We start from the raw sequence: 27,350 nt of genomic DNA on the forward strand, positions 1-27,350 counted from the left end.
GCTGGTGCCACACAAACCCAGCAACAATTACCAGACCCACTGCATAAGAAAGCATACCTCTCAGAGACTTACCTTAATTTCTTTATACTTACCGGGATCACCGTTCCTCAGCTGAAGAGTTCTGAATCCACGCAGTTGAATCCTTCTCAGCAGTCTGTTTTGCAGGAACCTTTATTAACACCGTTCCCCAGCTGAAGAGTTCTGAATCCACACCGGATCCTTCTCAGCAGTCTGTTTTATGGGAACCTTTATTAACCTCTCCTTCCCCGTGTTGCAGTTCTGAATCCTCCCTGTAGCAGGGGGTCTTCGCTCGTGCCTGAAGATGTTTCTTGTCCCGGGTTTTCGGCACCACTTCTTGCGCGCGCCGGACTGGCCAGCAGTAACGACGCTGCAACAGGATCCTTCTGCACACGTTTATTGGGAGAGCTTGATTGTAGAGGCGAAAAGACCCCGAGCCCAGAACTGGTGCTGCTTATATAGGCCTAGGAGAGGCGTGTCTCACACCTGGATTGGTTATGCACTATGCTTCATTTGCATGTTCCTCATCTGATTGGCTACTCTCTCTCTCTGTACCTCACAGAGCCTCATTATCATACCTCATTTGCATGTCTCACATCTGATTGGTTATACTCTCAAAGCCTCATTATCATGCCCGGGCCAGGCAGTGTCTTTGCAAAAAACTTTACTGCATATGTACACATTGGTTGTTTGTCCAAACTTATGCGTGTTGGCCAGCAGTAGTCAGTGCCACTCTGCAACGGAACATGTGGCTTCCCACATGCCACCACTGTTTTATTAGTAGTAAGGAATTTTGGATAAACTATAGCATCATGGTGAATTGGCATTGGTTTAGGGAAAGTTGAGAGAATGGCCCATCTCTTTTTGCCCATTATACTAGGAACCTGAGACAAGTTCAGCATTGTCAAGATCAGGAACAGTCCTTGGGAGGTCAGCATCTTCCACACCATCCTTGATGAATATCTTGCGGGTGAGTCATTCTGGCAGCCAAAATGGGTTGTCTTCACTCTGTGGAAAAACACAGACAGCTCCCCTGGATCTTATCAAAATAGGATCCGGGCCTTTCCACAGACCAGTTAAAACATCCTTCCATTTGACCATTTCTTTTGGTCTATCAGGGTCTGTGCTATGTCGCTCAGTTGCAGAACGTCCTTGCTCATCGAGATTCAAAAAATTAAGTGTGAAGAGTGCCATGGAGACAACTACTCTTGGCACTGAGGGCAGAGTCTCATCAACTCCCCCTTTTTGTTTTATAAAATAAGACTTGAGTGTGCAGTGGGCACGTTCCACAATGCCTTGTCCTTGAGGATTATAAGGAAGGCCAGTCAGGCGAGTGACATCCATTTGATGACAAAATTTTTGAAATTTAGCAGAAGTATACGCTGGTCCATTGTCCGTTTTTAGGATTGTGGGCTTGCCCCAAGCACTCCTAGGCAGTGCTGTATAACATGAGAGGCTTTTTCATCTGTTAAAGGTGTGGCAAACATTACACCAGAGCAGGTGTCAATAGAAACATGTAAATACTGATTTCTCCCAAAAGAGGAAATATGTGTGACACCCATTTGCCAGACTTGTAATGGCCTGACACCTCGGGGGTTTACCCCTATATGAGGAGTAGGTAAAAATTGACAACAGTTTTGACACTGGGTGACAATATCACGAGCTTCTTTTCTGGTTAAAGTAAAATGGCAGCATAAAGTTTCAGCCATCACGTGAAAGCGTTTATGAAATTCCCTTGCAGCTTCTGTCTGCGAGGACAGAGCAGCAGCCACGATTCTAGTGGCTTTATCTGCTAAGTCATTTCCATGAGACATAGGGCCAGGAAGGCCAGAATGAGCTCTGACATGAGTAATATAGACACGGTGTCTTCTGTGTAACAAGGCTGACTGAATTTGTTGAAAAAAATGTGAGCAAGCTTACTAGATGATTTAATTAAGCCAGCAGCTTCAAGTGTATTCACTGCATTGACTACATATAAGGAATCAGATATAATAGTAAGCGGTCCTGGGAAAGTGTTAAGGACCTCTAGTACCACTAAACACTCTATAACCTGGGGTGATGTCTCATTATATTGCTTGGATGTCACTTGGTCATTTATTACATATGCACCTATGCCAGATTTGAATCCGTCTGTATATACTACCACCCCGTCTGCAAGTGGGTGTTTGGCTGTAATTACTGGAAACACTATGGCTTGAGTTAAGGCAAACTGCAAAATTGGATGTTTAGGAAAATGATTATCAATTTTTCCTGAATAGGAGTTAACTAAGACTGCCCAATAATCAGTTGTTGCTGCCAGGGTTCAAACTTGAGCAGAGGTATAAGGCACAATTAGTATATGAGGTTCTTCTCCAAAATGAGTGATGGCAGATTTTATTCTCCTAAGTGCAAGTTGAGTGACTGCATTAGGGTACCATTCAATGATTTTTGCAGGGGAAGCATTAGGGTAGACCCACAATAAGGGTCCATTTTGCCACAAGACTGCTGTTGGCAACTGTGCGGTTTTTAATACACACAATTCAAATGACTTTGACTTATCAATGCGTAATAATTGGGCACCTTGTAAGGCCTTTTCTATAGTTTGTAAAGCTATAAAGTTTGACAGGCAGCTGGGGTATGTGCTCTAGGGGAGGAGATGTATCTCCTTCTAAAATATCAAATAAAGGCTTTAACTCTGCTGATGGAATTTTCAAAAATGGTCTCAGCCAATTAATATCTCCCAGCAATTTTTGAAAATCATTTAAGGTATCTAATTGATCTTTGCGAATTTCTAATTTTTGAGGAACAATTTTGTCAGGATAAATGCGTGACCCTAGGAAGGTTCCCATTTGAGCAACTTGCACCTTCTCGGCGGCTACCTGCAATCCCCATTGCCCTAATGTCTGTATTAATATAGGGTATGCATCTTGCAATAACTGTGGATCTTTATGGCAAATGAGAATGTCATACATATAAAGAGCTAGAAGCAAGGATGGAAAATAATTTCTAACTGATTTTAGTGCCAATTGCACGTACAGTTGGCACATGGTAGAACTATTTGGCATCCCCTGAGGTAGAACCTTCAATTGGTACCGTTGATCAGGTTCCAAATGGTTAATGGCTGGGATGGTAAATGAGAATCTTTGCCTATCTTGAGGGCACAGAGGTATAGAGAAAAAAGAGTCTTTAATATCTATGATTATAATCTCCCAATTTTTTGGTAAGGCAGAAAGCAATAGTAGCCCTCACTGACCTGGCCCAAACAGGCCCAAACAGGCGCATTTGTGCATTAATTGCTCTGAGGTCATGTAATAAGCTCCATCTGCCAGATTTTTTCTTAATTATGAAAATAGGTGTATTCCAGGGTGAGGTAGAGGGTTCTAAATGACCTAAGCATAGCTGTTCAGAAATCAAATTTGTGGCTGCTTCTAATTTTTCAGAGGAAAGAGGCCATTGAGGAACCCATACAGCTTCCTCTGTAAGCCATGGTATGGGCATGGAATCCTCAATAGCCCCTTCTAGAAAAAACCCAAACCTTGTCTCCCAGTATTACCTTCTTGAGGGATAGGTTCAAGCCTACCCTGCTCTCCTTTCCCTAATCCTTTTCCTTCTGTATAGCCCATTTTTCTCATCATTTGAACAGCTTGTGATGAGTATTCATTAGTCAAGGTCATTCCCATTGCCTGTAAAATATCTCTCCCTCAGAGATTAACTGGGAGTGGTAAGACATAAGGAGTGAATTGTCCCGTTTGACCTTCAGGCGCTTGCCATCTCAAAGAATGGGAGCTAATAGTGGGGCAGGACTGGTAGCCTAACCCTTGTAAAGAGTGTGATAACTGAGTGACAGGCCAGGTTTTTGGCCACCAGTGGGAAGAAACAATAGTTTTGTCTGCTCCTGTATCTAAAATTCCCTTAAATTGTTTCCCTTCTATAACTAACTCCAAGGATGGCCTGGAATCTAAAGACATTATTAAGTAAGCAGAATCATTTCCAGTGGAACCAATCCCTCTGGGAGCTTGAGGAATACCAGAGGAGGGAAAACAGTCATGTAGGCTTGGCAAAATTATTAGTTGAACTATCCTGTCCCCTTGTGATATATATATAAAAGACACCTTGAGGGCAGGAACAGAGAACCTGAAGTTCCCCTTTATAATCCTGATCTACACTTCCAGGGTGGACAATAAGGCCTTGTAAGGTGAGGGAAGCCCGACCCAAAATTAGGCCAACACTTTCAGATGGCAGAGGCCCCTTATAATCAGTAGGATCTGTTTGCACTCCCAGCTGAGGCATCAGCATGAATCAGGTGGAGGCACGGTGGTCCAATCCAGCCGAGCCTTCTGTTGCCCTGGGGACCGTGGTGTCCACTTGTTGCCCATCGGAGTCCCATATGTTTTAGGGCCCTGGGACTTGGGGACCTGAAACTCGTTTTTTGAAATGCCTTCATTCTCATTTTCTACCACTTGAGGGGGCCTTGGCTGCATGAGCCTGTTTCGTATATCTCTAATTGAGCGACAATCTTTGGCCCAATGATATCCTTTTCCACACTTAGTACACAACCTTGGCGCTGTCCTTTTTATGGGGGCTCTGCAGTCCTTTTTTAAATGCCCTGGTTTGCCACAATTAAAGCAAAGTTTGAGCTCCGCTGAGTCTGAGCGCCTCCGCCCCTGCAGAATGGTGGCTGCCAATCCAGCATTAGTAAGCGGCCCTCCAAGCTCACGGCAAACTTTTAACCAGTCCTGTAATCCCTTACTCTTTCTAGGTGTGATTGCCAATCTCCATTCCCGCATAGCTTGTTCATAAACCAGCTGTTCAATTAAAGGCATAGCTGCCTCTGGGTCTCCAAATATCCTCCCTGCTGCCTCTGTCATTCTGGCCACAAAATCTGAGAATGACTCCTGTGTGCCCTGGGTAATTCTTGTCAAATGTCCACTCGCCTCCCCCTTCCTAGAGAGTGTTTTCCAAGCCTTAACAGCGGCAGCTGAGATCTGAGCGTACGCTCCCCAATGATAATTTGTCTGGTTAGCAGTGTGCTGTCCATGACCTGTAAGTAATTCAAAAGTCCACGTTCTTTGGTCCCCTTCCATGGTGGCATTAGCCCTTCCCTGCGTCTGGCAGAAATCCTGCCATAATGCTTTCCACTCAAGATACATCCCCATATTTGGAACTACAGCTTTCACCACCGTTGTCTAATCTCCAGGAGTCATTGCCGAAGCTGAAAGCCTTTCAACTTGTGCTATAGTGAAATTGGCCCTGACTCCATAGTTACAGACAGACTCGGCAAGCTCCTTAATCTGTATATACTCCACCAGACAGTGAACTCGCCCTCCCTCGGCTCCTTCAAAAAATGGAAATGCCTGTTGCATTTTCCTCTGTTCCTCTTTTGGAATGAATGAGTCTGAATGATACCTCTGCACATAAGGCAGAGGTGCACTAGGACCCTGAAGCCGACAGTCCGGAGGCCGAGCAGCAAGCTGGCTTTCACCAGCTGCTTTTGGCCTTTTTCTGGACTGATTAGCTTGCATTTTATCTGGCTGATACCTTTCTCCCTCATAACGAGCTGCTTCCTCCTCCATGTCCGTTTCCACAGAGGGGCTAAGTCCCTCATCTGATTCTGAGCTACTAAGAGCTAGGTCCTTAAACTCATCTAGTGGCGGGTATAGGTTCCTTCTCCTAGGGACCTCCGCTGATTGATCTTTCTTCTTCTCTTTTTCCTTCTCCTTCCTTCCAAACTCACCCCAGGTATTCTTTCCCGACATTATCTTTTCGTTGGGCTCAAGGTCCATGGAAAGGCCTGTATGCTTAATTGGTGCACCATGTGTCCGTTTTGCTCCTATTCTCTCTCCCTGCTCTACCTCTGATAGACTGTCTTGAATTTCATCCAGAATTCTCTGCCTTGCCTTAACCACTTGTTAACATTCCTCGTCCTTTAAGCACGATCTTATGAGCTTCCACAACGGCATGGTTCCTGCTTTAAGTTTGCCGTTCTCCAGTTCCCTAACTAAATCTCCCTTGAGTTTCTCCCAAGAGGGGATAGTTAAGGACCCTGAGCACGCAAACCACGGTGCTATGCGATCTACCTCTTTTACAAAGCCTTCTAGTGTCTTGGTGGTGACTTTCAAGCCACGCTGCTTCAGGACCTACTGTAAGGAGGTCACCACAGAGTGGGAGGCCCCCATACTGGTCGCTGTCCAGGCCTGACCACGACTGAGAACCAGTCAGCAGTTCCAGCAGTGGAAGCAAAACAAAACCGAAAGGGAAGGAATAATCGCCGTGAAAACAATCAAAAGGGCGTCTAACTCTGGAGAAATTTCAAGACTGTACGTACCTTGCAGAGCTGTAAAGTGTCCCGAGTTCTGAACCCGCCCCGTGAAACGGGGGGGTCTCCTATCAGTGCCTGGTGATGATAAATTCTCGGGTTTTGGCACCACTTCTTGCCCGAGCTAGTATCTCGCCAGCAAGAATTCACTCAGACAACCAGATCCTTCTACGGCAAAGCTTTTATTGCTTCAACATAAGGAAGAGCCCGAACCTGGAAAATGGTGCTGCTTATATAGCCCACAGCATGACGTTTCAGCACCTGATGCGGCGTGACAGCACCTGATTAGTTGCTCACCCATCACCTCATTACTACACCCTGAGATGGGCAGTGACTGGGCATGAATTTACTCTTGCACTTGCACATAAGGCTTGTTTACTAGTTAGGTGCAGTGGAAGCCAGGACCATTTTATAATGGCGATTGCTCACGGCTCTCCACATTGGGGGTCTTTTTTTTTTTTTTTAGCTAATCTGTTTTATTTTTCTTTTTTTTCTTGGATATTTTCTTCATTTTACATTCCAAATCCTAACTCAGAAGTCCTCTATACCATCCTCCCACTGCTCCCCTACCCACTCACTCCCACTTCTTGTCCATGGCTTTCCCCTTTACTGGGGCATATAAAGTTTGCTAGACCAAGGGTCCTCTCTTCCCAATGATGGCCAACTAAGCCTTCTTCTGCTACATATACAGCTAGAGACATGAGTTCTGGGGTTACTGATTAGTTCATATTCTTGTTCCACCTATAGGGTTGCAGACCCATTCAGCTCTTGGGTACTTTATCAAGCTCCTACATCCTACCTCGTCCTATAGATGACTAGGAGCAAATAATTCTGTATTTGCCAGGCACTGGCAAAGCCTCAAAGGAGACAGTTATATCAGGGTCTTTTTAGCAAAATCTTGCTGGTGTATGTAATAGTGTATGTGTTTGGTGGCTGATTATGGGATGGAACCCAAGGTGGGGCAGTCTCTGGATGGTTGAACATTTCCTCTTATCTTTAAACTTTGTCTCTGCACCTCCTTCCATGTATATTTTATTCCCTATTCTAGGGAGGAATGAAGTATCCACGAGTTGGTCTTCCTTCTTGATTTTCTTGTGTTTTGGAAGTTGTATCTTGGGTGTTCTAAGTTTCTAGGATAATATCCACTTATCAGTAAGTGCATATCAAGTGACTTCTTTTGTGATTGGGTTACCACACTCAGGATGATATCCTCCAGATACATCCATTTGCCCAAGAATTTCATGAATTCATTATGTTTAATAGCTGAGTAGTATTCCATTGTGTAAACGTACCACATTTTCTGTATCTATTCCTCTGTTGTGGGTCATCTGGGTTTTTCCAGCTTCTAGCTATTATAAATAGGGCTTATATGAACATAGTGGAGCATGTGTCCTTATTACCAGTTGGAACAACTTCAGGGTATATACCCAGGAAAGTTATTACTGGATCTACTGGTAGTACTATGTCCATTTTACTGAGGAAACACCAGACTGATTTCCAGAGTGGTTATACAAGCTTGCAATTCCACCAGCAATGGAGGAGTGTTCCTCTTTCTCCACATCATGGTCAGCATCTGCTGTCACCTGAATTTTTTATCCTAGCCATTCTGACTGGTGTGAGGTGGAATCTCAGGGTTGTATTGATTTGCATTTCCCTGATGATTACGGATGTTTTTCATTTTATCAAGTGCTTCTCAGCCCTTCATTATTCCTCGGTTGAGAATTCAATGTTTAGCTATGTACTCCATTTTGTAATAGGGTTATTTGAATTTCTGCAGTCTAGCTTCTTGAGCTCCTGTATATATTGGATATTTGTCCCCTATCAGACTTAGGATTGGTAAAAATTCTTTCCCAATCAGGTGGTGCCCTTTTTGTCTTATTGACAGTATCTATTGCTCTACAAAAGCTTTGCAATTTTATAAGGTCCCATTTGTCCACTCTTGATCTTACAGCACAGGCCATTGCTGTTCTGTTTAGGAAATTTTCTCCTGTACCCATATCTTTGAGGCTTTTCCCCACTTTCTCCTCTATAAATTTCAGTGTCTCTGATTTTATGTGGAGGTCTTTGATCCACTTAGACTTGAGCTTTGTACAAGCACATAAGAATGGATCAATTTTCATTCTTCTACAGGATAACCGCCAGTTATACCTTCACAGTTTGTTGAAAATGCTGTCTTTTTTCAACTGGATGGTTTTAGCTCCCTTGTCAAACATCAGGTGACCATAGGTGTGTGGGTTCATTTTTGGGTCTTCAATTCTATTCCATCCATCTACCTGTCTGTCATTTTACATGTACCATGCAGTTTTGATCACAATTGCTCTATAGTACAGCTTGAGGTCAAGAATGGTGATTCTCCCAGAGGTTCTTTTATTGTTGAGAATATTTTTTGCTATCGTAGGTTTTTTGTTACTCCAGATGAATATTCAAATTGCCCTTTCTATTTCAGTGAAGAATTCAGTTGGAGTTTAAATGGGGATTGCATTGAATCTGTAGATTGCTTCCAGTAGGATAACCCTTTTTATTATATTAACCTTCCAATCCATGAGCATGGGAGTTCGTTCCAACTTCTGAGATCATCTTCAATTTCTTTCCTCAGAGATTTGAAGTTCTTTTCATATGGATTTTTCATGTCCTTAGTTAAAGTCACACCATGGTATTTTATATTATTTGTGGCTATTGTGAAGGGTGTTGTTATCCTAATTTATTTATTTATTTATTTATTTTTGTTGTTTTTCTTTTTTTTCTTCCATTTTTATTAGGTATTTAGCTCATTTACATTTCCAATGCTATACCAAAAGTCCCCCATACCCACCCACCCCCACTCCCCTACCCACCCACTTCCCCTTTTTGGCCCTGGCGTTCCCCTGTACTGGGGCATATAAATTTTGCGTGTCCAATGGGCCTCTCTTTCCAGTGATGGCCGACTAGGCCATCTTTTGATACATATGCAGCTAGAGTCAAGAGCTCCGGGGTACTGGTTAGTTCATAATGTTGTTCCACCTATAGGGTTGCAGATCCCTTTAGCTCCTTGGGTTCTTTCTCTAGCTCCTCCATTGGGAGCCCTGTGATCCATCCATTAGCTGACTGTGAACATCCACTTCTGTGTTTGCTAGGCCCCGGCATAGTCTCACAAGAGATAGCTACATCTGGGTCCTTTCAATAAAATCTTGTTAGGGTATGCAATGGTGTCAGCGTTTGGATGCTGATTATGGGGTGGATCCCTGGATATGGCAGTCTCTACATGGTCCATCCTTTCATCTCAGATCCAAACATTGTCTCTGTAACTCCTTCCATGGGTGTTTTGTTCCCAATTCTAAGGAGGGGCATAGTGTCCACACTTCAGTCTTCATTCTTCTTGAGTTTCATGTGTTTAGCAAATTGTATCTTATATCTTGGGAATCCTAGGTTTGGGGCTAATATCCACTTATCAGTGAGTACATATTGTGTTAATTTATTTCTCATCCTGTTTATCCTTTGTGTAGAGAAAGGCCACTGATTTGTTTGAGTTAATTTTATATCCAGCTACTGCAATGAAGCTGTTTATGAGGTTTAGTAGTTCTCTGGTGGAATTTTCAGGATCACTTTTATATACTATCATCTCATTTACAAACACTCACATTTTGACTTCTTACATTTCCAATTTGTATCCCTTCGATCTCCTTTTCTTTTCAAATTGCTCTGGTTAGGGTTTCAAGTACTATATTGAATAGCTAGGGTGAAAGTCGGCAGCCTTGTCTAGTCAGTGATTTAGTGGGATTGCTTCGAGTTTTTCTCCATTTAGTTTGATGTTGGCTTATTGTTTCCTGTACATTGCTTTTATTTTGTTTAGGTATGGGCCTTGAATCCCTTATCTTTCCAAGACTTTTATCATGAAGTGATATTGGATTTTATCAAATGCTTTCTCAGCATCTAATAGGATGATTATGTGTGTTTTTTTTTTTTTTTGCCTTTGAGTTTGTCTATATAGTGGATTATATTTATTGATTTCCATATATTAAACCATCCCTGCATCCCTGGGATGAAGCCTACTTTCTAAGGATGGATGATCATTTTGATGTGTTCTTGGATTTGGTGTGTGAGGATGTTATTGAGTATTTTTGTTTCGACATACATAAGAGAAATTGTTCTGAAGTTGTCTTTTTATGTTGGATCTTTTTGTGTTTTAGGTATTACAGTAATTGTGGCTTCATAGAATGAATTGGATAGAGTACATTCTGTTTCTATTTTGTGAATAGTTTGAGAAATATTGGAATTAGGTGTTCTTTGAAATTCTCATAGAACTCTGCACTAAACCCATCTGTTCCTCAGCTTTTTTTTCTTTTTTCTTTTTTTCTCTTTTCTTTTCTTTTCTTTTCTTTTCTTTTCTTTTCTTTTGTCTTCTTTTCTTTTCTTTTCTTTCTTTCTTTCTTTCTTTCTTTCTTTCTTTCTTTCTTTCTTTCTTTCTTTCTTTCTTTCTTTCTTTCTTCCTTCCTTCCTTCCTTCCTTCCTTTCTTTCTTTCTTTCTTTCTTTCTTTCTTTCTTTCTTTCTTTCTTTTTTTTTGGCTGGGAGACTATTGATGACTGCTTCTATTAATCTGATCCTGATTAAACTTTGGTACCTTGTATTTGTCTAGGAGGTTGTCCATTTCATTCAGGTTTTCTACTTTTGTTTAGTATAACCTTTTGTAGTAGGATCTGATAATACATTGGATTTCCTCAGGTTCTGTTGTTATGTCCACTTCTTTATTTCTGATTTTGTTAATTAGGATACTGTCTCTGTGCTCTCTAATTAGTCTGGATAAGGGTTTATCTATCTTGTTGATTTTCTCAAAGAACCAGCTCCTGGTTTGGTTGTTTCTTTGAATAGTTCTTTTTCTTTCCACTTGGTTGATTTCAGCCTTGAGTTTGATTATTTCTTGCCTTCTCCTTCTCTTGTATAAATTTGCTGCCTTTAGTTCTAGAATTTCTAGGTGTGCAGTCTGAAGACTAGTATATGCTCTCTGTAGTTTCTTTTTGGAGGCACTCAGGGCTATGAGTTTTCCTCTTAGGACTGCCTTCACTGTGTTCCATAAGTTTTGGATTCTTTTGGCTTCATTTTCATTATATATTTTGCAGATACCTATTAAATACATTTGTTTCATAACTTCTGTTAGTGTCCATCTGTCTCTGTTAATTTATGTTTCCAGGATCTGTCCATTGGTAAGAGTGGGGTGTTGAAGTCTCCTACTATTATTGTGTGAGGTGCAATGTGTCCTTTGAGCCTTACTAAAATTTCTTTAATGAATCTGGCTTCCCTTGTATTTGGAGCACAGATATTCATAATTGAGTGTTCATCTTTGTAGATTTTAACTTTGAGGAGTATGAAGTGCCCCTCTCTGTCTTTTTTGATGACTTCGGTTTAAAAGTCAATTTTATTTGATAGAATGGCTACTCCAGCTTGTTTCTTCAGACCATTTGCTTGAAAAATTGTTTTCCAGCCTTTCGCTCTGATTTAGTGTCTGTCTTTTTCCCTGAGGTGGGTTTCCTGTAAGCAGCAAAATGTTGGTTCCTGTTTATGTAGCCAGTCTCTTAGTCTATGTCTTTTTATTGGGTAATTGAGTCAATTGATGTTAAGAGAAATTAAAGAATGTAATTGTTGCTTCCTGTTATTTTCATTGTTAAAGCTGGGATTCTGTTCTTGCAGCTGTCTTCTTTTAGATTTGTTGAAGGATTATTTTCTTGCTTTTTCTAGGGTACAGTTTCAACCCTTGTGTTGGCATTTTCCTTTTATTATCCTTTGAAGGGCTGAATTTGTGGAAAGATATTTTGTGAATTTGGTTTTGTCATGGAATACTTTGTTTTCTCCATCTGTGGTAATTGAGAGTTTTGCTTGTTATAATAGTCTGGGTAGGCATTTTTGTTCTCTTAGGATCTGTATAACATCTGTTCAGGATCTTCTGGCTTTCATAGTCTCTGTTGAGATGTATGGAGTAATTCTAATAGGTCTGCCTTTATATATTACTTGACCTTTTTCCTTTACTGCTTTTAATATTCTATCTTAATTTAGTGCATTTGCTGTTTTGATTATTACGTGTCGAGAGGAATTTCTCTTCTGGTCCAAACTATTTGGAGTTCTGTAGGCTTCTTGTATGTTCATTGGCATCTCTTGCTTTTGGTTTGGGAAGGTTTCTTTTATAATTTTGTTGAAGATATTTGCTGGCCCTTTATGTTGAAAATCATCCTTCTCATCTACTCCTAATATCCATATTTTTGGTCTTCTCATTGTGTCCTGAATTCCCTGGATGTTTTGAGTTAGGATCTTTTTGAATTTTGAATTTTCTTTTATTGTTGTGCCCATGTTCTCTATGGAATCTTCTGCATCTGACATTCTCTATTCCATCTCTTTAATTCTGTTGGTGATGCTTGTATCTATGGTTCTTGATTTCTTTCCTAGGGTTTCTATATACAGAGTTGTTTCACTTTGGGTTTTCTTTATTGTTTCTACTTCTGTTTTTAGGTTTTGGATGGTTTTGTTCAATTATATCACCTGTTTGTTTGTGTTTTCCTATAAGTCTTTAAGGGATTTTTCTGTTTCGCCTAGACCTCCACATTGTCCATGTTTGTAGATTTAATTTCATAATGTTCTCTTTTTAATACTTACTGAACTGTTTAATACTTATAGGACTGTGCCATTTTTCTATTCCCAAGACTTCTTCTGAATAAACACATTGTTAATCAAAATTTCCCTGGGATCTCCAAAAAATTCCATCAGTGCCTTATCTACTCTCCAAGAGCTAACTCAGCTAAGTCAAGCCTTTAATGAAACTTTATCCATTTGTAGCCAGATATTCTCTTGGTTTTGCCTAGTTGTTAACAGATTATATCACCCTATAGCCTCATGACTGCACTCCAAACCATACTTGTGGTCATTATACTACTGCAAAAGTTTTCATGTTGTTCTTACAAAGAAAACCTTTCACATCTTTCCTATTGTTTACTTTCTAGCAGTGTTTGCAGATCTTTAACACTGCTTTGACTTGGAAGCTTTCCAAATCCTTGAATGGCAGCATCATGCCCATCGTGCCAGGCCTTTTCTAAGGCCATGGATTTACAGAATAAATTGTTACTGTGAAAACCCTAAAGAAAGCACACCTGTTGTATTTCCAATTTCCAATTAATATCTGAATGCACAGAGAATATCAACTATCCCTGATGAATCACCACTAAACTGAATGGTCATTGGAAACACATCCTCACATATCAACACAAAACCAACTCTCTCTCTCTCTCTCTCTCTCTCTCTCTCTCTCTCTCTCTCTCACACACACACACACACACACACAAATCTCTAAAATGTTTCACTTTTTTTGCACAATTCACATATTAATTTTTCTTTCCTATTTTCAAAGAACATTGAGTTTTTGCTGCTACCACACTTATGTTCAGTCTTAGCTCTGGTCACCATATTCACATATCAATTTTCTCCTGGAGAATACCTTCAGAATCAATCTTGCTGGCACTATCTCAATCTTCTCAGTTTGATTTCTGGATATGTAGCTCTCACAACCTCTTTGCCTTGTGAACATTCCCATGAGTGTCATTCTAGAACTGTGAAGCCTAGGATTTTGACCTCTCCACCTGTGGGCCATTCTAGACCTTATTCATTTTTTTGTCATAATTTTCCAGATAATTTAAAGGGAAACATTAATGTTAGATTCATTCCCACTGCAAATTGGTTAGGTCCTATACTGCTAGATTCCTCATGGTTAATTCCCCCATGAAAAAAAGCATTCCTCTATGATGTTCACATGGTCTAGCATCACTATGTAGGAAAAGGTGATACATAGATCTGATGATGAACTGCAAATAACTTAATATAAATTCACACTCTAGAGCCATTCCTACTTTATCCAATCTAGGCTCTTTGACAAGAAAGCTCTTGAAACATCTTTCTCTGTCATTCCTATAATCAAGCCTACAAGTACCATCTTCACAAATTCATTTCATAGCTAGGAGGAAAAGATAAGGTACTAATTTTCTTAATAATTCTCTCCAAATTTTCTCCATATACAGCCATGCAAATTGTCATTTGCCTTCCTTTAGTGAAGAAAGCTCCTTCGCTGGGTTTCTCCACTGAGTTTTCCCATGCTGATACTGATACAAGGATATCACACTTCAAGACATTGCTCTGCAAGCACACATTGTTAGCAGATAGATAAATATAATGAGATGGAAGGACATATACTAGAATTATCTAAACACCAGCACCACATTAACTGTGTTCTTTATTTTCTTGACATTAACCTGAGATGCACACATCCACAGTCTATCTCCACAGTTCAGGACCTAAATATGGATGCACTCATGAAACATCATTTTCTCTCTGAGGTTCTTTAACTATTTTCACTCCCCCAAAGAGTCTTGCAGAACAATGCATGGGTTTTTCCAAAAAAAACAACACAACATGTGTCATCTCTGCAAGAGGAGGCATAGTTCCCGGTCCACATATCCTTGGTAAGTTCATTCAAAACAGCCCATGTGCACCAGGAACACCTGGTGCACTCTTGATTTTTGAGCACAGATAAATGCTGGCTTTGTCTGCTGAATTCTGGACCTTAAACACTAGAGACATTCCCTGATGCCCAAGCCTTCTTAAAGATAAGAATATGATGCACTGAATTGGTCTCTTCTTGGTATTTTTTTTTTACCATTAATTAATAATGTTCTACGATGTGTAGGAGGCACCAATCTATGAGTTTATCAGAATGTCTTTATAATTCAATTCATTTAAATCATCCTTGAGCAGAGTAATGTAAGGGTTTTTCTATGCCTATCAAATTTCAACCTCCTTTCCACTTCAACATATGTTTGGGGTTCTGTCTCATGGAATGGGTCTTCAATTCATTTAAATTATGTTGTTTACTCATGTAACATTTGTGACACTCTCATATGAATACATCTGCTAGAATGTCCCTGTTGTAGTTCACAGGATTTGCAGCTCTTTGATATTGACAATTGGAAGTAGTCTAATTTTCATTAATATGCATGCACATAAATAGGAATGAAGCTTGTATTTGGCAGGAGCTCCATTTCTTTATGTTCATTTACTTAAGAAATAGTTTCCTTCTCAATAGGGTCATACTTACATAAAATTGTAGAGAATGTTGAATGGAATTGAAACAGTATTTTTTTCAGGAAGCTTATCTTTTATGGAACACTATTCACCCATGGTTTAAAGTAATATATTCCATTCTGGACTACTGGGGTTTTATTAGAGGCATAAGTTGTGTAGTAGGGAGTTATTGCACCCATTCAAATTCCTTGCATATATGTTCATAATTAATAATGTGCTTCTTTAATGGATTCCCACAAGAGTTTATAAAAGGCTCTCAGTATTTTCTGTACCTGAGATTCTCCACAAAGGAATGTGATTACATTGTTTTCCTTAAGCATCAACTACATTATGAAAATATTTCACCAGGGATTTGCTTTGTTTATTTTTGCAATATGCATTACAGATATACATTCTCTTACTACTGCTTGTTGGCAAAATTTGAGCAAATTATCATAGCCTTTAGACCTTGAAAATTAAAAAGCTAAGGGATATAGAGGAAAAAGTAAGCATAAACACAGCTTGAGAATCAATTGATGCTTGGTATAGAACAAATTTATTTAGAATGAGTTGAGAACTACATGAGTTTCCTGTAGGAAGAGGAAACTTCTTAAAGAACATTCTCACAAATGTTGGAAATCCAAAACTTATCACTTCACGCATCTAGAAGGCCCATTTTGGAAGCATCATTGGCCTTCACAGGACGCTTTAGTTTCAAATCGCTTATCTCAGAGAGAAACATGATCACACCAAAGAGTGACATGGTGGCTATAAGGAGGCCTACTGGTAACACCACAGTTAAATGTTTGCTTGTTAAAGCTTCTTTCTTAACAGGAAAATCAGATGGAAAGTCAAGAGTGGTGTGGCCATAAAAATCTACCATGTGGTTCCAGATCACAGAAACAAATGTGAACATGCTGCTAACAGACAAAATTAAGGCAGAGATCTTGTAGCAATATATCTGCATCTCCACTAGTGGGTTCTTCGTGCAGCTGATTTTAATGGCCATTACACAGAAAACCAGAACCACAGGCTTCATCAAAATGGCCCATACTACCAGGTTCTGAGCATACATAAATTCAGTTGAAATGTTCCAAGTTGAATCAATAGGGGTGTATACCAGCATCTTGGTTAGTGTTCCAGAGATGTTAAACTGCTGAGGGTAATATGCTTCAAACAGGCCAAAGGACACCAACTGCACAACATTGCTGTCAAATTCCCATAGGCGCCAGGATAAGATGCTTGCAATAAGTACTTCAAGCATGAAAGCTGCTAAGCTGCTAAGGAGGCCGCTCAGCTTGTAGATGCAGTCCTTCTCATTGATAAATCTGTAGATGACACTAAACAAGTATAAAGTCAAATAATGACACAAAAGTATATGGGAAAACAATAGGCACATTACATTGGGCAGTAAGATCTCATACCCAGTCTGGGATTTCACATAAGTACATTTCCATGAATAAGTGTTTACCATACTACAAGTAACTGTATAAGAAGCCTGGAAGTCCATGACAATCAGAGGATTACTGTTTTCAAGTAATTTTGTTACAAAATTTTATGTATCTGTCAACTACTAAAATGTAATTTTATATTAACTAAGAATATTCACCCTTGGAATTAATAGTATAAAAATGAATTTGTATTGTCATATATGATGTGATGTTTATTATATGTGAATTCAATTCACAAATGCCAAAAATACATGAAAGCCACGAATACAAGAATGTTCAAATATCATTTCTAAATTACATTATAGCACTATCATGTGACTATTATAAACTGAAGTGTGCTGAAAGAATAAGCAAAATGGCCTGGTGAGAGCGAGAGGGTCTGCCCGGCCCGAGAGGTTTGTGCCTCAGGCCCTGGCGGGAGCCTCCTTGGCTCCGGGACTCCGAGGAGGGCAGGCTGCACGGGTGAGGGTGTGGAATACAGAGATCAGCAGTTTCTGGGACAGGCGAGAGCCACAGAGCTTCTGAGGCGGCGCCATCTTCGGCTCCAGACAACCGGCCACCTTCCTGGCCAAAGCAACACAGCTTCTGGGAAAGATCCTGTTTTGGGCCTTCATCTTTAGCCAGGAGGAGGTCCAAACACCAGATAACTGTACACCTTCCCTGAAAGAGGAGAACTTGCCTGCAGAGACTGCTCTGACCACTGAAACTCAGAGGAGAGAGCTAGTCTCCCACGCCTGCTGATAGAGGGTAACAAAATCAACAGAGGAACAATCTCTAAACAAAGACAACTATAACAACTAACTCCAGAGATTGCCAGATGGTGAAAGGTAAACGTAAGAATCCTACTAACAGAAACCACCTGAAAAGGTAGACCTGGATTTAAAAGCATATCTCATGATGATGGTAGAGGACATAAAGAAGGAATTTAATAACTCACTTAAAGAAATACAGGAGAACACTGCTAAAGAGTTACAAGTCCTTAAAGAAATACAGGAAAACACAACCAAACAGGTAGAAGTCCTTATAGAAAAACAGGAAAACACATCCAAACAGGTGATGGAAATGAACAAAACCATACTAGACCTAAAAAGGGAAGTAGATACAATAAAGAAAACCCAAAGTGAGGCAACGCTGAAGATAGAAACCCTAGGAAAGAAATCTGGAACCATAGATGCCAGCATCAGCAACAGAATACAAGAGATGGAAGAGAGAATCTCAGGTGCAGAAGATTCCATAGAGAACATCGGCACAACAATCAAAGAAAATGGAAAATGCAAAAAGATCCTAACTCAAAACATCCAGGAAATCCAGGACACAATGAGAAGACCAAACCTACGGATAATAGGAGTGGATGAGAATGAAGATTTTCAACTCAACGTACCATCAAACATCTTCAACAAAATTATTGAAGAAAACTTCCCAAATCTAAAGAAAGAGATGCCCATGAACATACAAGACGCCTACAGAACTCCAAATAGACTGGACCAGACAAGAAATTCCTCCCGACACATAATAATCAGAACATCAAATGCACTAAATAAAGATAGAATACTAAAAGCAGTAAGGGAAAAAGGACAAGTAACATATAAAGGCAAGCCTATCAGAATTACACCAGATTTTTCACCAGAGACTATGAAAGCCAGAAGAGCCTGGACAGATGTTTTATAGACACTAAGAGAACACAAATTCCAGCCCAGGCTACTATACCCAGCCAAACTCTCAATTACCATAGATGGAGAAACCAAAGTATTCCACGACAAAACTAAATTCACCCATTATCTCTCCACGAATCCAGCCCTTCAAAGGATAATAACAGAAAAAAAAAAAAAACAATACAAGGACGGGTACCACGCCCTAGAAAAAACAAGAAGATAATCCCTCAACAAAACTAAAAGAAGACAGCCACAAGAACAGAATGCCAACTTTAACAACAAAAATAACAGGAAGCAACAATTACTTTTCCTTAATATCTCTTAATATCAATGGTCTCAACTCCCCAATAAAAAGACATAGACTAACACACTGGCTACACAAACAAGACCCAACATTTTGCTGCTTACAGGAAACTCATCTCAGAGAAAAAGATAGACACTACCTGAGAATGAAAGGCTGGAAAACAATTTTCCAAGCAAATGGTATGAAGAAACAAGCTGGAGTAGCCATCCTAATATCTGATAAGATTGACTTCCAACCCAAAGTCATCAAAAAAGACAAGGAGGGGCACTTCGTTCTCATTAAAGGTAAAATCCTCCAAGAGGAACTCTCAATTCTGAATATCTATGCTCCAAAAACAAGGGCAGCCACATTCATTAAAGAAACTTTAGTAAAGCTCAAAGCACACATTGCACCTCACACAATAATAGTGGGAGACTTCAACACACCACTTTCACCAATGGACAGATCATGGAAACAGAAACTAAACAGGGACACACTGAAACTAACAGAAGTGATGAAACAAATGGATCTGACAGATATCTACAGAACATTTTATCCTAAAACAAAAGGATATACCTTCTTCTCAGCACCTCATGGTACCTTCTCCAAAACTGACCACATAATAGGTCACAAAACAGGCCTCAACAGATTCAAAAATATTGAAATTGTCCCATGCATCCTATCAGATCACCATGCACTAAGGCTGATCTTCAATAACAAAATAAATAATAGAAAGCCAACATTCACGTGGAAACTGAACAACACTCTTCTCAATGATACCTTGGTCAAGGAAGGAATAAAGAAAGAAATTAAGGACTTTTTGGAGTTTAATGAAAATGAAGCCACAACATACCCAAACTTATGGGACACAATGAAAGCATTCCTAAGAGGAAAACTCATAGCTCTGAGTGCCTCCAAAAAGAAACTAGAGAGAGCACACATTAGCAGCTTGACAACACACCTAAAAGGTCTAGAAGAAAGGTAATCAAATTCACCCAAGAGGAGTAGAAGGCAGGAAATAATCAAACTGAGGGGTGAAATCAACCAAGCAGAAACAAGAAGAACTATTCAAAGAATTAACCAAACGAGGAGTTGGTTCTTTGAGAAAATCAACAAGATAGATAAACCCTTAGCTAGACTCACTAGAGGGCACAGGGATAAAATCCTAATTAACAAAATCAGAAATGAAAAGGGAGACATAACAACAGATCCTGAAGAAATCCAAAACACCATCAGATCCTTCTACAAGAGGCTATACTCAACAAAACTGGAAAACCTGGATGAAATGGACAAATTTCTGGACAGATACCAGGTACCAAAGTTGAATCAGGATCAAGTTGACCATCTAAACAGTCCCATATCCCCTAAAGAAATAGAAGCAGTTATTAATAGTCTCCCAGCCAAAAAAAGCCCCGGACCAGTTGGGTTTAGTGCAGAGTTCTATCAGATCTTCAAAGAAGACCTAATTCCAGTTCTTCACAAACTATTCCACAAAACAGAAACAAAAGGTACTCTACCCAACTCATTCTATGAAGCCACAATTACTCTGATACCTAAACCACAAAAAGACCCCACAAAGATAGAGAACTTCAGACCAATATCCCTTATGAATATTGATGCAAAAATCCTCAATAAAGTTCTTGCTAACCGAATCCAAGAACACATCAAAACAATCATCCATCCTGACCAAGTAGGTTTCATCCCAGGGATGCAGGGATGGTTCAATATATGGAAATCCATCAACATAATCCAGTATACAAACAAACTCAAAGACAAAAACCACATGATCATCTCGTTAGATGCTGAGAAAGCATTTGACAAAATCCAACACCCATTCATGAAAGAAGTCTTGGAAAGATCAGGAATTCAAGGCCCATACATAAACATGATAAAAGCAATCTACAGCAAACCAATAGCCAACATCAAAGTAAATGGTGAGAAGCTGGAAGCAATCCCACTAAAATCAGGGACCAGACAAGGCTGTCCACTCTCGCCCTACCGATTCAACATTGTACTTGAAGTCCTAGCCAGAGCAATTAGACAACAAAAGGAGATTAAGGGGATACAAATTGGAAAGGAAGAAGTCAAAATATCACTTTTTGCAGATGATATGATAGTATATATAAGTGACCCTAAAAATTCCACCAGAGAACTACTAAGCCTGATAAACAGCTTCAATGAAGTAGCTGGATATAAAATTAACTCACACAAGTCAATGGCCTTTCTGTATACAAAGGATAAACAGGCTGAGAAAGAAATTAGGGAAACAACACCCTTCTCAATAGTCACAAATAATATAAAATACCTTGGCATGACTCTAACTAAGGAAGTGAAAGATCTGTATGATAAGAACTTCAAGTCTCTAAAGAAAGAAATTAAAGAAGAGCTCAGAAGATGGAAAGATCTCCCATGCTCATGGATTGGCAGGATCAACATTGTAAAAATGGCTATTTTGCCAAAAGCAATCTACAGATTCAATGCAATCCCCATCAAAATTCCAACTCAATTCTTCAACGAATTAGAAAGGGCAATGTGCAGATTCATCTGGAATAACAAAAAACCGAGGATAGCAAAAACTCTTCTCAAGGATAAAAGAACCTCTGGTGGAATCACCATGCCGGACCTAAAACTGTACTACAGAGCAATTGTGATCAAAACTGCATGGTTCTGGTATAGTGACAGACAAGTAGACCAATGGAACAGAATTGAAGACCCAGAGATGAACCCACACACCTATCGTCACTTGATCTTTGACAAGGGAGCTAAAACCATCCAGTGGAAAAAAGACAGCATTTTCAACAAATGGTGCTGGCAGAACTGGCGGTCATCATGTAGAAGAATGCGAATTGATCCATTTCTATCTCCTTGTACTAAGGTCAAATCTAAGTGGATTAAGGAACTCCACATAAAACCAGAGACACTGAAACTTATAGAGGAGAAAGTAGGGAAAAGCCTCGAAGATATGTGTACACGGGAAGAAGTCCTGAATAGAAGAGCAATGACTTGTGCTGTAAGATCAAGAATCGATAAATGGGACCTCATAAAATTGCAAAGCTTCTGTAGGGCAAAAGACACTGTCAATAAGACAAAAAGGCCACCAACAGATTGGGAAAGGATCTTTACCTATCCCAAATCGGATAGGGGACTAATATCCAATATATATATAAAGAACTCAAGAAGGTGGACTCCAGAAAATCAAATAACCCCATTAAAAAATGGGGCTCAGAGCTGAACAAAGAATTCTCACCTGAGGAATACCGAATGGCAGAGAAACACCTGAAAAAATGTTCAACATCCTTAATCATCAGGGAAATGCAAATCAAAACAACACTGAGATTCCACTTCACTCCAGTCAGAATGGCTAAGATCAAAAACTCAGGTGACAGCAGATGTTGTCGAGGATGTGGAGAAAGGGGAACACTCCTCCATTGTTGGTGGGATTGCAAGCTTTTACAACCACTCTGGAAATCAGTCTGGCGGTTCCTCAGAAAATTGGACATAGTACTACCGGAGGATCCTGCAATACCTCTCCTGAGCAAATATCCAGAAGATGTCCCAACCGGCAAGAAGAACACATGCTCCACTATGTTCATAGCAGCCTTGTTTATAATAGCCAGAAGCTGGAAAGTACCCAGATGCCCCTCAACAGAGGAATGGATACAGAAAATGTGGTACATTTGCACAATGGAATACTACTCAGCTATTAAAAATGAATTTATGAAATTCCTAGGCAAATGGATGGACCTGGAGGGTATCATCCTGAGTGAAGTAACCCAATCACAAAAGAACTCGCACAGTATGTACTCACTGATAAGTGGATAATAGCCCAGAAACTTAGGATACCCAAGATATAAGATACAACTTGCCAAACGCATGAAATTCAAGAAGAACAAAGACCAAAGTGTGGACACTTTACCCTTTCTTAGAAATGGGAACAAAACACCCATAGAAGGAGTTAAAGAGACAAAATTTGGAGCTGTGACGAAAGAATGGACCATCTAGTGACTGCCATATGCAGGGATCCATCCCATAATCAGCTTCCAAATGCTGACACCATTGCATACACTAGCAAGATTTCGCTGAAAGGACCCAGATATAGCTCTCTCTTGTGAGACTATGCCGGGGCCTAGCAAACACAGAAGTGGATGGTCACAGTCAGCTATTGGATGGGTCACACGGCCCCTAATGGAGGAGCTAGAGAAATTACCCAAGGAGCTAAAGGGAACTGCAACCCTATAGGTGGAACAACAATATGAGCTAACCAGTACCCGGGAGCTCTTGTCTTTAGCTGCATATGTATCAAAAGATGGCCTAGTCGGCCATCACTGCAAAGAGAGGCCCATTGGACTTGCAAACTTTATATGTCCCAGTACAGGGGAAAGCCAGGGCCAAAAAGGGGGAGTGGGTGGGAAGGGGATTGGGGGGGGTGGGTATGGGGGACCTTTGGGATAGCATTGAAAATGTAAATGAGGAAAATACCTAATAAAAAAAGAATAAGCAAAATGAAAACTGATATGGCATAATGATGTATGTACAAATTTCATATATGAAACAGCTATAGACTTATATATGTATACAGGCTTGATAGACACACTGTCATGAATCCACACACTTGCAAACAGGAACACATCAAAATTACATGCCAAAGGAACTCTATGTAGAAAAAACTAACAGTGTTGAATGTCTTTGTGGCATATCTTTTTGAAATGTGAAAATCTTTAAAAAGCTATACAAATTTTTAATTAAGGGCACAGTGAAAATGAATTTCAAAATATGTAAATATCTAGGCCACAGCTACTCCTCAGTGAAAGGGTGATTGCTGCTCTTGTGAAAGGGCCTAAAATCATTCTTCAGTGCCAAAGTCTGAAATCTACACACAAATCAGGAAGACTTGTTAAAATTTACATAATTTAAATATAATGTATTCAAATGCCCATTTTCAGGTTATGAACTTTATTTGATTGTTGCACATATACTGACTATCTCTTGTCTAACTTTTAAGAAAAATAGACTCCAATTGTAATGTATGCACAAGTTCATTTAGATCTGTACTAAGTTAAAACTTTGGAAATAGTTAGTTAATGTTCATAGAAAACTGTGAATCGAGGGATTCCATGGGTTATTTGAAAATAAAACCACGGGGGGAGGGGGAAATTTTTGTATCTACCATATATGTGGTATATTTCATTGCCACTGTATATGCAGATGTTTTGAGGGTACTAAAATCATGATCTAGTGGCTAGGAAAACTTCCCTCCCAGGCACCCACTCTTTAACACCTACTAGGGAATGTGCTTCCTATTTGGAGAAGATAGTATCTGTACCACTTGAAAAGTTATAGCAGAGAGATAGGATTTCTTTTCTTTAATATTATTAACATTTTATTAGATGAAGTTAAAATATGATTACATAATTTCCTTCTTCCCTCAAACCGTTCCTATTTATATTACCTCCCTTACTCCCAAATGTATGGCCCCATTTTCTTTATTTATATAAAATGTAATATTCATTAGCCCAGAAACTTAGTATAGCGAGAGATAACGTACAAGATGCAAAACACATGAAACTGAAGAACGAAGACCAAAGTGTGGACACTTTGCTCCTTCTTAGAATTGGAAACAATCACCCATGGAAGGAGTTACAGAGACAAAGTTTGGAGCTGAGACAAAAGGATGGACCATGTAGAGACTGCCATATCCAGGGATCCATCCCATAGTCAGCATCCAAACGATGACACCATGGCATACACTAGCAAGCCTTTGTTGCAAGGACCGTGATATACCTGTCCCTTGTGATACTAGACCGGGGCCCAGCAAACACATAAGTGGATGCTCACAATGAGCTATTGGATAGATCACAGGGCCCCCAATGGAGAAGCTAGAGAAAGTATCCAAGGAGCTAAAGAGATCTGCAAACCTATCGGTGGAACAACATTATGAACTAACCAGTACCCCAGAGCTCTTGACTCTAGCTGCATATATATCAAAAGATGGCCTAGTCGGCCATCACTGGAAAGAGAGGCCCATTGGTCAGGCAAACTTTATATGCCCCAGTACAGGGGAACACCAGGGCCAAAAAATAGGAATGTGTGGGTAGGGGAGTGGGGGAGTGTGTGTGGGAATTTTGGGATAGCATTGGAAATGTAATTGAGGAAAATACGTAATAAAAATAAATAAAAATAAAATGTAATATTCTACAACTATACACACACACACATATATTTATAAGTATATAACTACAATCTTCTCAGTGCATACAATGTTACTTGTATTTATATTTCAAATCTGATCAGTCGATATAGTTTCACCAATGGGAAGATTCTTTCCAGGGTGCCTTAGGGTTTTATTGCGATGAAGAGACACCATGACTACAACAACTCTTTTTGTTAAAGATTTTTTTCATATACATTTCAAATCCTACCCTGAAAGTTCCCTATATCCTCCCCATGCCATGCTTCCCTACACACCCACTCCCACTTCTTGGCCCTGGCATTACCCTGTACTGTGGCATATAATGTTTTCAATACCAAGGGGCGAGAGATAGGATTCTAATTGATGGTATCTTCAGTAATACCCTGTTCAAGTCTTCTTACTTACCAAGGCAAATCTGTGCCAGTGAATTGCAGGAACAGTGAATATCGATTTACAACTACACAAAGGTGGAAAGTGTTATTATGCCACACAGATGAACTAGTCTAGAAGGACCAGGTTTTGCCTATGTTTGAATCCCATGGAGTAGATGTATCTCTTTCATACAGACCCATTTTAAAACCCTCTATCCAACTTGTGTAATGTTTTACCTCCGAGTATCAACGATGAGTTGATCCATTTGAAAGATGCTGTGATCATAAATATCTTTGAATTCACAGGAAATGTTGAATAGAAATGGAGTCCCAAGGAGGTGAATCACCTTTAGGAAGTGAAATTGTGTTAGGCAGAAATTTCAACTCAGAACAGTGTCTCACCAACCAACTGCTGACTCACACATACCTTTACAATTCTGTCCTACTTTGATTAGTTGGAGCCTCATTTATAAACTTCACAGAGCTTAAACATCCTGAAATGTCTAAACCTCCAGTCAGATCTGCACAATCATTATGCCCCTGTTATATTTAGGAAAAGAGAGCATAATTCACCCACTCATGTCCAGGAAATTATAAAGGTGTAATAACACAAGCTGAAGAGCTCTCTTACACAAGCATGGCTTCCACACACTTGATATTCTCAGATGTACATATATGGAAATTTATATTAACAAATTACTAAAAATTATGTCAAGTACCTTTTTTGTCTTCTTGGTCTTATGAAATGAACAGTTATTACTAATAACTAAATAACATGTCAAATACTTGTGTGGGGAATATGGCTATGGAGAGAAAGTCTGGTTTCCAGTTGAGCTGAGGTCTGAACCTTGGGACCTGGTGCTGACAATTCAACTACATGCAAAGGAAGGAGTTCTCTCATGTCTCCTGGAACTCTGGCTCCTGTTGAAGTTACTGCCCCCCCATGTCCCCCACAAGAGAAACATGGTTAGTAGTTGCATAGGCAATGTTCCAAGCTTATGACCTGCAGGAAAAACACCTCCCCAGTTAACTAGCAACAGCATACCATAGGAGGGCTGTTTGGGTCTTCCTCTCTCTATTGCTCTCTATATCTTACTCCCTTTACTCTCCTCTCTACTCTCCTCTCATTCTCTTGCTCTCTCTTTCTCTCTAGCCTTTGTTCTTTCTGTCTCCCTTTTCCCCCTCTCTTCTCTTGGCCATGGCCTGACTCTCTCTCTTTCCACCTTTTCTCTTTCATCCTGCCTTTCTACAATAAAGCTCTAAAACCATAGACTGTCTATGTTCATCTGTGCTTACTCTTGCCTGTATGAGAACATCTCTCCCTCAGCCCTCTCCCCCATAACTCCAGGGCACAGGGTGTTGGCCTGGGGCCCCATGGTTTTTGGGACTGCCCCTTGTCCAGCACTGTAGAGTGGGGTCAGTGGCTTAGATACCCACCCAGGGCCGAGTAGACAGTGACAGGCACTTCTCTCGCTTCTGCCTGCCCAGAGCACAGGAGAAACTATGGCTAGACATGGGATATCCTCTGTTCCCCCTCCTTCCCCAGCCCCCTTTTAGTTCCCACAAACTTGCCTTTATCTTTTCATTGAAGTGCAACTGTTAGTGACTGCCCAGTGTTAGAGACTCACATTAAAAAGTTTTATGTTTCCAAGACTACCAAAAGTGAATGGCTCATTATGACTCAGACTTAAGATATAGTCTTAAACGGCCAGTGATGCTAATGCTCTTCTCATATGTTAGAATGTTTCTGGAAATATTTTTTTTTTCATTTTTAATTTAGAAAGATTCCTTATACAGCATAACTTGATGATGGATTTCCCCTTTGATATTTGAAGATCCTTCCACACCTGCATACTCACCCCAACTGTATATCAATTTACTCATTACAACAAAGCATAAAAGGTCTTATAATACCCTTAATTATAGTATGAAAAAACAGGAAATCCGTAACTATAACAAATAAAAATCTGAGGAGATTTAAAATAAGTGATGTCACTAGTCCCTGTCATTATCCCTTTCC

The 27,350-nt window shown here is 40.0% G+C and overlaps 1 protein-coding gene across 2 annotated transcripts; it reads right to left on the reverse strand.

Moving 5' to 3' along the window:
• Positions 1–15,918: 15,918 nt before the first annotated feature.
• Samt1d (spermatogenesis associated multipass transmembrane protein 1d) lies at positions 15,919–26,971 on the reverse strand. Of its 2 annotated transcripts, NM_001243017.1 has the most exons (3): positions 26,903–26,971; positions 25,568–25,677; positions 15,919–16,723 (listed from the first exon to the last, which is right to left on the reverse strand). In NM_001243017.1, exons 2-3 carry the CDS (start codon positions 25,594–25,596, stop codon positions 16,039–16,041), a joined length of 714 nt encoding a protein of 237 aa, NP_001229946.1. In that variant the 5' UTR covers positions 25,597–25,677; positions 26,903–26,971; the 3' UTR covers positions 15,919–16,038. The 2 variants fall into 2 exon arrangements, with proteins under 2 accessions (NP_001229946.1, XP_017174078.1); XM_017318589.1 differs by lacking the exon at positions 26,903–26,971 and having other exon boundaries at positions 15,921–16,711; positions 25,568–25,676.
• Positions 26,972–27,350: the final 379 nt, after the last annotated feature.

Source organism: Mus musculus, chromosome X (genome assembly GCF_000001635.26).
Source record: "Mus musculus strain C57BL/6J chromosome X, GRCm38.p6 C57BL/6J".
NCBI lineage: Eukaryota > Metazoa > Chordata > Mammalia > Rodentia > Muridae > Mus > Mus musculus.

Bases quoted from the DNA above. Each gene is read 5' to 3' on its own strand.
- Samt1d (NM_001243017.1), bottom strand. From the start codon at position 25,596: ATGGATCAACTCATCGTTGATACTCGGAG. The intron at 16,724-25,567 runs GTAAAACATTAC...ATACTTGTTTAG, and splicing joins CTCATCGTTGATACTCGGAG to TGTCATCTACAGATTTATCA.